This window comes from Semicossyphus pulcher, unplaced genomic scaffold, assembly GCF_022749685.1.
Source record: "Semicossyphus pulcher isolate SPU_LCO1_2020_fin unplaced genomic scaffold, fSemPul1.0.p SCAF_27, whole genome shotgun sequence".
Classification (NCBI taxonomy): domain Eukaryota; kingdom Metazoa; phylum Chordata; class Actinopteri; order Labriformes; family Labridae; genus Semicossyphus; species Semicossyphus pulcher.
In genome coordinates, this window is record NW_027211701.1 from 6,832,150 (window position 1) to 6,842,403 (window position 10,254).

General features: G+C 39.8%; 2 protein-coding genes across 3 annotated transcripts; both read left to right on the top strand.

The window, feature by feature from the left end:
* The first annotated feature begins 169 nt into the window (after positions 1–169).
* LOC138605006 (zinc finger protein 271) lies at positions 170–3,448 on the top strand. Of its 2 annotated transcripts, none has more exons than XM_069677075.1 (4): positions 170–847; positions 1,362–1,480; positions 1,751–1,850; positions 2,045–3,448. In XM_069677075.1, exons 1-4 carry the CDS (start codon positions 583–585, stop codon positions 3,214–3,216), a joined length of 1,656 nt encoding a protein of 551 aa, XP_069533176.1. In that variant the 5' UTR covers positions 170–582; the 3' UTR covers positions 3,217–3,448. The 2 variants fall into 2 exon arrangements, with proteins under 2 accessions (XP_069533176.1, XP_069533177.1); XM_069677076.1 differs by having other exon boundaries at positions 2,051–3,448.
* A 1,567-nt stretch (positions 3,449–5,015) lies between these two features.
* LOC138605005 (uncharacterized) lies at positions 5,016–9,628 on the top strand. Its single transcript, XM_069677074.1, has 4 exons — positions 5,016–5,704; positions 5,779–5,918; positions 6,047–6,161; positions 8,179–9,628. Exons 1-4 carry the CDS (start codon positions 5,413–5,415, stop codon positions 9,384–9,386), a joined length of 1,755 nt encoding a protein of 584 aa, XP_069533175.1. The 5' UTR covers positions 5,016–5,412; the 3' UTR covers positions 9,387–9,628.
* Positions 9,629–10,254: the final 626 nt, after the last annotated feature.

The window sequence follows — 10,254 nt, forward strand, 5'->3', positions numbered from 1 at the left end:
TTTCTCAATTAATAATAGTACATGTTCCTTTCTTGACTAAGAACTACGCGTAATATTTGAACAGCCCTAATACTGTCCTTACTCACGACCCGTACTTTAAATCTCGGAAGTGCGGTTGTTTACGGAATCAAGAGGAAATGCAACAGCTCAACGGAAGCAATATGTAGCGTCACAGCTAAGCGACTGAATTATGTTTACTGCTATATCCATCTTGCAAATATAAACTGTATGTATGATAATATGGTTATTTCATGTCTTCGAAAAATGCGTATCACGTTGCCGGAATCAGTACCGTAAACTCTTAGTCAAAACGAGTGTACCAAGCTAGTAAGCTAACGTTAACTGTACCGATTGTTTTATATTGCGTTTGGTGCAAGGAAGTAGCCAAAAGGTGAATGTGGACCACCCAATATATGTCATCTACATTCTTTTTAACGCTACTTTCACTGCCACATTTAATCAACATTAGCTGTGCCGAATAAAGACCACACCGATACAGTCTCTGAAGGGAAGAGCAAGTCGAAAGTTGCACCCATAATTTACTGGAAATATCAAGAACTGTCCGGACCTATTACTGGCAAAATGGCAGAGACCATAGTAACGTTTCAGTCCCAACTTTCGGGGGTCATGGAAACAGTCTTTAAAGCTGCCATGTATGAGATCACCCGGCTGGTGGAGGACAGTTTTTTGGAAGAGGTAACGCGATGCAGGGACCAGGTTGAGTCCCTCAAAAGGCGACTGAAGTGGTCGGAGAGTCGACGTAAAGAAAAGGAGGGAGACAGGAGGGGGAGATGTATTGACTGCGGAAAAGTCGGGGGTTCTGGTGATGAAGAACCGAGAGCGACAGGTGAGTCTGTCTGGTGGTGTTAGTCATCTTTTAATCAGCTACTATAGGAAGCCTATAGTCTAATGGATGACTAAATGTCAAATACTATTATAAAGTACAGTGCGATTTCTCTTTTTGAGTTGAAAAATAAGGTGATGGGATCAATAAGAATCATCTTTAGCAATCATATATGAAATAAAATATTTATACAAAAATGATTAATAGTGCATAATAATGCAAGTCGAACCCAATACACTATGGTGATTTAATTAATTATCTCCCCATGTTTTTCTATTTGTGTGTTTGGTGTGTGCCCTGAAAATTATTATCTTTCCATACAGCTGCATTAAGCTGCCTCAATCAATGTTTTCATATTTACAAAATATCAACTGCCTATGTGTAATGCGAAGACCTATTATTTGACTCTTCATTTTACATCATATACTCTTTCCGTTTTGTTCACCCTTCCCGCACTAATCATCTTTGCTTCAAACAAACGAACCAAAAACTAACATTTTCTTGTCTTCCTCTACAGAAAGAAGTCTCAAACAGGAGAGTGTGCTACAAGAGGAAATAAGTAGCTGCCAGGGCAATGATGGAGAGATACCTTGTCATGATGCCGAAGAGGCACACAATGCCATGAAGATACCTCAGGTAGAAGACAGTTTGTGGCACTATTTAAGTTAAAAAAAAATAAGCGTAAGTGTTTAAAATATATTTGTAAGTTAGTTTCATTTTTATATACTTCTCAGCTGTCAAGTAATCTTTTTAGTATGTTTCAATATTTTGATTTTAGTTTAACTTTTAAATGCTGTAGCATCAAATCAGTCTTGGCTGTTGATCTGTTGCCAAGCTTATGGTTTTTCTTTAGGAGAGTACACTTAAAATCTCTGTATTAATTTTGTCATTCTGCTTGGCTGCCAGTCTCCAGATGAAAAGCTGGATAGGCTGCTCAAGGAGGAAACCCTTCAAATCACACCAGAAACCAATGAGCCCCAAGAAAGATGGGGAGTCAGTTTGGAGGGTCAGTCTTGTCATTTATGCAGATTGAATCAGAAAATAATTATTATTTAAAACTTTTGAAGGGAACATAAAGTATACAGTATACTACAGTGGCCCCAATTTGATAAATTTCAGGGTTCATGTGGTTATTTTATCATTGTAATGAAATCATATATCCATAACAGTTTCTATGTCTTTACCTCTGTCATTGTTAAGAAACAGAGGCATCCGGTCTGCCAGGGCCCAGTAAACGTTACAGTGACCAGAAGATCCCGAAGTGCCATGTGAACTGGGAAGCTGGCTTTGATCAGAGGCCAGAATCAGGCCAAGATGGACATTCAGGTGACCCATCTGAACCACTTTTCCAAAACAGGTATGGAATGGAAGATCTGGATGGTTTTGACAAGACTGGCTATGAAGATGCCAATATGATGGACATGGGTAACTTGGATGGGTTACATGGATCACCATCCCACCTGGGTGAGGATATGAGTTACATGGGAAACTATGAAAGGGATGTGGAAGCAACAGATGGAGCTGAGCATCAAGTTTACCAAGCAGGTGCCCAACGGAATAGAAGGGGCACGGTCAGTTCATCTGCAGTTTCACCCTCAAGGACTAACATTGAAGTAGGTGGAGAGTTCAGCTGTTTATTGATCAACGAAGAAGGGTATCTACAGGACCCAAGTATCTTATACCCTGAGCAGGTGTCTGGTGATTCAGGCGGCAGGTTGAGCCACAGGGGCCATGGTATTCGTATTGACCCTTCCTTAGACAGCACAGAGGATATGTACGGGCCTTCAGATGCCTACAGTGATACCGTAAACCTGGGTGAGAGGTTGCAGCATCAGCATGGAGTGAGAGGAGGCAGGAGACTCACCTGCAATCAGTGCTCCATGTCCTTCACTGATACAGCTTCGTTAAAAGCCCACAAGCAGATACACAAAGGCACTGGACAAGTACCACCCTACTCCTGCACGCAGTGCGGAAAGACCTTCACTCAAGCCTGTAACCTCAAAGTCCACCAGAGGATTCATTTGGGGCAGGGGCTCCATCTCTGCAGCCACTGTGGCAAAGGTTTCCCTTCTTTCTCTGACCTTAAGACACATAAGTGTGGCCAAACAGGTGACAAGCCTTACTGCTGCACTGTATGCGGGAACAAGTTCAGTCGACTCTGGAATCTAAAGTTGCACCGAAGAATTCACACACAAGAAAAACCTCATCGCTGCACCATGTGTGATAAGAGCTTCACACGGGCAGACATATTAAAGGTTCACCACCGTACCCACACAGGGGAACGGCCTTACTGCTGTGCTGTCTGTGGCCTCAGCTTCAAACGCCTTGATCATCTGAAATCACATCAACGAAAACACATGACAGACCTATAAAAATAGAAGAGTTTGGGGAGAAAGTTGCAAAGGATACAATATTATTTGTTGTAATGTGAGATTTAAAGATTAATACTTTTATTTTAACATTACAGCAACCCAAAGTCATGTTTTTTTTTCTCTTCAATTCCAGGTCATTTGTTATTCATACCATACATGTTTGTTTTCCAAAAACATGAGACAAACATGGCATACAAGTTTTTTGTTGTTGATAAAAAACATCTTGTTTGCACCAATTCTCTGCTGCATATTTTGTTACTGAAGAGTAAGTGACTTTATATCTGTGCTTCAATGCAGTCATCATTTTTGTCAGTAAACTTAAAATACTTGATCTTTCTCTTGGATTAAACTGAATGAAACAACTATTTTTTTTGTCATTAGACCTCCTACAGTCAACATTCTTTTACATTTATTTAAGGTCTAAGGACCAAACCTTTATTTTCCAATAAACTATAAAGGAGCACAAATGAGGGTGTGTATTTTACAAGACTTCTGTCAGGGTCATTTTCTTAATCCAATTTAAAAAAATAAATCTACAGTTAAATTAAACTATGAAGTAAATACCAAGTCGCAGAAGGAAAAACAAAGGGTATTGGTAAATGCCCTTACCACAGAAACCCACCAAATAAGTGACACAAGTAAAGAAACCACTGGTAGAATAATATTTTCATGTTTTAGTGTCTTTCTTATCTAGAAAAGAGAAGTCTTTGTGTCAATTTGACCTATTTGCCAAATGGCCAAATCATAGAGGAGCATGTGTTTAATATGAGAGGGCAAAGATTTATGTTGCAATGTGAGAAAAGATACCAATCCAGTGCAGAGCCCAGTTGTTGTTTTGTGACAAAAAAGACATTTCACGGTAGCATGATTAAGAGGAATAGAGCCAGGGAAATATTTAGCAGTGTTGTAGGATAAATTAGTTCTCCATTACATTCCATTGGTTTCTCTTTTTCAATAGTGGGTTGATGAGAAACCTTCAATTTTCAAAAGAAGGATTAAGGGTGGTTGGATATAATGCAGTCTGAATGGAAGCTAGAGGTGAGTCTAAGGGATGTCAGAGAAAGAACTCCATATATTAATAGAGCTAACCCTAATCTCAGGATTCTATGATCCCAGACCATTTTTGTGAACTGTGCCATAATGATTCTGGATTTTAAGCCCTGAAGGAACATTATGTGGCAGAAATTGTCTTTGCAAGTTCTGCTCACAGCTGTATGAGCTTTGTCTGGGTATTTACTGTAAGATGACTACAAAATGCATAATGAGACCACAGTAATGGGTACTCTTTCTGCATCTGATTTCCTCAAGGGCAAATTAAGTCAACATATCCAATTAAAACTTGTTACCTATGTCAAAATGTAGGGGCCTACTTTTGATGTGGCTGGATTACATGATTTTATCAGAACTTTAGTCGAAATAATGGAGAATAACATACGATCTCCAAAATCAAGAACAGACATGATCTATCTTAGACTGAGTAAAAACAACCTCATTATGTTACTTATTTTTCTATTAGGCATCGTAGACAAGGGTAATTGTATAGTATAATAATTTACTGTAAAATAATGTAATGCCATTCCTATTTGGAACTCCTGTGAAGATCGACAGCTTGGAGCAGCCTATGGGTTTCACTTTACTAAAACGCGTTTTGTAATTTACCATTCCCAGGTAGGGCCACCGTACTGAATCGCGAATGACGTCACGAGCAAAAACATGGATTACAAGCGATAGTCGAGCTAGCTCGCTCACAGAGTGAGTGCACATGAATTTGCTCAACAAAATCGTTATGCATAGAATCATTAAAGACACGTGTTAGTAGATCAACACGTTACGCTCGACGGTGGTTTATATAATCGTAGTTGGGTTTGACTTGTTGACGATTTGTCGACATCAACGGCATTAGCTGACACCTCGTATTGACATAAAGATCATTTATATCAGTAGGTACCCCGTTCGTTCCACCAAAACATTTACGTTTGCTTTGTAGTTGGTGTCTTTTTTTTCAGCATTATTTTTAATACCCAAAACAACAACTGAATGTTTAGCCTGTTGAAAAACACAGCTACAAGAATGTTCTTTGATCTAAGTAACCTGTGGTAGCATTAGCCAGTTATTTTCCTTCACTTTGATTTTCTTCACAAACACACGGGAATCCCTTGTATAATTGTTGTGAGACACTGGACCCTGAAAGTCATAATGTCGGATCTGGACACCCTGATTGTCACATTCCAGACCCAGCTGTCGGATGTGATGGAGACTGTGGTTAAGACAGCCATGTATGAGGTCACAAGGTTGGTGGAGGACGGCTTCTTGGAGGAAGTGAAGCGCAGGAACCAGGAGGTGGAATCCCTGAGGATGCAGCTGCAATGGGTTGAGAGAAAACTAAGAGACTTTGGGGGGAAAGAAGGAAGGAAGAATGGGAAGTGTGTAGACCGTGCCATGGATGGTGTGGAACTGTCCTGTGAAGCCACAAAAGTACAGCAGGATGGTAAGGACAACTTGCTGTTTATTATGGTATTTAAGCCACTTGTATTATGCTCTTATTCAGTGCTTTTTTTTCAGATACTTTGCTGGGATTCAGTGTTAAAAAAGAGGCTGACCATGTTGAAAGGCGGACAAGAACAGACCATGGACAGGAAGATATGCCAGAGGAAACAGAAAATCCTGGGGCCACTCATCACTCACTCAACATTGACTTACAGGTTGGTCACAGGACTGTGTCAGAGCACAATTACTCTGCAGTCAGCGATGCTTTTTCAGTGATGTTCCGAGAGTTATCAGTTTAAACCACATTCTCAGAGTTCTCTGTTCTGTTCTCTGTGCTGTTCAGACAACGGAAGAAGTGACAGAAGATGCGCTTCCAGTGATGGATGTGAAGGAGGAAGAAGTGAATAAGCCGTCTTGTTCTTCTGTGAATTTGGGAGGGTGGAGTGGCACCATTGAAGGTGAGTATTGTGGTGTGTCCCCTAGATCCATTGTTTACTTTGAATATTAAGTCTGTATATCTATATTGTGAAAAAATATAAAACAGCCAGTCCTAATAATGCTACTATCACTATGATCGAGACACATCGCAAGCTTCTTGTCTAATTGTAGTCCTTAGTTACTAACATAGTTGAAAAGTTGTTACACATTTATGATATACATTTGCTGATCAAGATAAGATAAGATTAGCCCCTTTCACACATCCACTGCAATCCTGAAAACTTTCCTACATTGTCCGAGTGGGCTGCTCATGTGAACGCAAACTTGTTTTTCACCCTGACTTTATGCAGTCTTTTTTCTGCCTGCCTCCGAGTAAAATTTCAACAAGACGTTGGGGAGAGCTGATGTGTGAACGCAGCAGATAAAAGTCACCATGAATAGGAAGGAATATTCACCACAAGCGAGTGGGCGGGGTGATGAAGTTTATAATGTGCGACCGGTGCAAAACCAGAAGAGTGGCACATAACAGGATGTTTAAAAACATCCAAGGTTGACGAAGAAGGATCATTTACAAGACGACAATGGCAAAGATGCGCAGATTGGAGTGATGAAGAGATTCGAAAGATTCTGACTGTGAGGATGACGCCAAAATAGTTCAGCAGTTGTGCAGAGTGCAGTGCTTTTCAATTTCAGAGGCAGACTGACTTGAAAATCTATGGAAAATGTCAGGAATGGATGTGTGAAAAAGGCTTTAGATCCCCTACAGGGGAAATCTACTAACAATAGCTCACGAACAGAGGCAAATTAAATATAGTAATCAAGTGATAATATAGAAAAAATACAGGGGGCAATAAAAGGCTAAAAAAACATGACTATAAATAATAACAGTTATAGTAATAAAAACTATACACACTATTCACACATTTTCCCTTGTAGATAGATACCCCTGGGTTATTGACGGAGCTGCAGTCACTGGCTGTAACATTATACGCACCATGCTATATTTCAGAGAAAGCCAAAAAATACATAATAAAAATAAATAAATAAATAACTGAAATGGAGAACCAATCTGCACTTTGAATTGTCTTGTTGCTGAAAATGAGCTATATAAATAAACTTGCCTTACTTTCCTTTAACTCAGAAACAAGAGAGACTTAATTCCCCTTCAAAAACCAACCAGACTATTTCTCCCACAAGGCCAACTTCCTTAAAGCAACTGTGAAAACTTTTTTTCATTTTGTGCCAATTTTGGTGACCTTTGTGGACAAAGTGGTGCTTATCTGGTATCTTATCTCTTCACTGATCCTGTCACTTACATGCATGCGTAGTATTCTTTAACAAATATCACGTAGCAAAACATGTATAGGTTTAAACTTACACTTTGTATGTTTAGGGGAAGGCTCAGCAGTTGACACAGATGGATTTAACAGACTGGAATGGATTTTGAGTTGCCTTTTTTCTCTGTAACTAACCAACGAATTAATACTTTGTCATTGACACTCCTTTCATCAACTAACACTTTAGCCCTAAGGAAATTAGGCCTTCAAGCTTCTACATTGAATAGAATTACTTAATGAATCTTCTTATATAGGCAGACTATTAGTTCAAAAACTTTTCCAGTTGTTAGAACATGATGTTTTAGTTCGGAATCACTAACTAATCAAACAACTTCATTAGTCCAACTGGGGCAATTGGTTTGGAGCAGCTTCTATATATGAGGCCTGGAACACGGTGACATACAAATAACTTATACAAATGAGCAAAATATGGATTAAGATCTAAAATCAATACTGATAACCAAATACACTGATACATAAACAAACATGATAACATGATTGATTGGTCTTTTAACGATTTAGAACACAAGCAGGAACGGCATAACGACACATTGATGGCAAAAGACTAAATTCACTTGTAAGAACAAGTCCAGAGAAAAACAAACATATCAAAATACTGAGCTGAAGAAGCAACCAACTTACTTTCTTGAAAAGGCCAATACAGTTCACATTATAAACTCTGTGTCCTTTCATTTTCCAGGAGAAGCCGGACCTACCTCCCACAGCGCTAGTGACCTAAATGAGGCACAACCAACACACACTCAAGAGAATTGTGAGGAGTTATTGAGGAATACCATTAAATTTGACCCGCAGGTCTCAACTGTTAATGTTTTTCCTGAAGAGCTGGAGGAAACACATATGGCTATAGATCCATCTTTAGAGGTGGACAGTGGTTGGGCTGGTCTGACTGTCACAACTGCTGGATTGAAGCAGACTCACAGACAGGCAGCAGAAAAAGAATGTAATACAGCCAAAACAAAAAGGTCTTTAACAGGAGCAGAACACGAACTGTCCGACTCTGTCACAGCAGATGTTAATCTTCTCGTTGGCCCAGTCAGAGATCAGATTTCATCCTTGGCTTCCCCTGAGGCAGGACTACAAAACAGTGATGTGTTGGGTGTGACCATCAAGCAGGAGGTCACTGTTGGTTTTGATGAGTGTGTTGAGAGAGAACCAAAGGAAAGAACAGTGGCAAAGTCTGGGATGCCATCTTTCTCATCTTTGGTCAAACAGCACAGTGCCAGTCAAGAAGCACTTAAGCAGAACCACATATCCCATAAAGCCACGGTGCAGGAGGTAATGAAGCTTCATTCCAAAGTGGGTACAGGTCTCAGATTGCAAGCAGCTATACAGCACCTCCACCGGCCGATGAAAAAGCCTACTCAAGCACACTCAAACAGCACCAGTGCAGCACTGTCTGTAGCTGACTCTCAGGTAGTGAACTTAAACCAGATCAACAGAATTCCCTCTACGTCTAAAGCGGCTCCTCCTCCACTCTCAGTCCAACGAGTCCACCGGGGTGACAAGCAAGGCGCTGCTCATAACCGAAATGGTGCCCCATGGGTGGGCATCAAAATGCATCATCAGTCCATAAACTCTCATCACACCAACACCTTCCCGCACTCCGACTCTCACTCTATTGCGGGTCCCAGGAACCTTCAGCGCTGTGGCCATTGTGGGAAGTGCTTTCCCCACCCCAGTAACCTAAAGGCCCACATGCAGACTCATACAGGTGAGCGGCCTTTCTGCTGCTCCCTCTGTGGTCGCAGCTTCACCAAGTTGAGCAACCTCAAGGCCCACAGACGGGTGCACACCGGGGAGAGACCATACTGCTGCTTGGCTTGCGGCAAACGTTTCACTCAAAAATGTAACCTGAAACGACATCAGAGGGTCCATATGGATGTATGATGATGGGCAGCCAGTGAGAAAAAGACAAGTTTGGTGAGGTTGTTTTAAGGTTATACAGTTTCATTTACAATGTAATAGAATCGCTGTGAATCCCTGCAAAAATGTTTTTTGCTATCGTTGATAGTAAAATAGATATTGTTGAAGTTATTGTCCAATCGTTCTGTGCATTCATTAAGGAACTTACAAAGGTGTTGAAGTGCTTTGAAATTATGAAAAATGCTGTGTTGTGAAATGTAGTATGAACAGAGAAATGTTACTTCTCACTTTTGTTTAATAAATAAGTATTTATTCTGTCATTACATTCATTTTCAATATGAATTGCTCCATATCATGGACACAAAAAGACCTTACTGTAATATATACATATACATATATATATAATTTTACTTTTTCTTTTACCTTGGATCACGGCCTACATTATCATCATTCTAAAAGTTAAGCTTTGGATTTGCATGGAAGATTAAAGGAACCCATAGTTAATTCAATAGTTTTAATTTTATCTCATAGTTTTTATTTAAGCTGAGTTATGGTTAAAATGATTTTACTATAACTTACAATCTGAATAATTACGAAAAACAAAAATATACGCACAATTGACAATGTTTAAATATTCCTGCTCTGAGCGTACATATTAACTACGTTAACTCTAATAGATTACTATTACACTCGCTTACCAGCACGAAATAACTTCACTGATGTGTTTTATTCTTCACACTTACTGATGACAGTATTTGTTGATCAAGTTAAAAAAAAAGGCTCTTTCAAAAAATCCCTCACTGTTTTACAACATTAATGTAGTATCTAAATTGGCCACCTGATGTCAGCCTTTCACCTAACTGCCTAAATTCCCAGGCGGCAGCAGAGATTT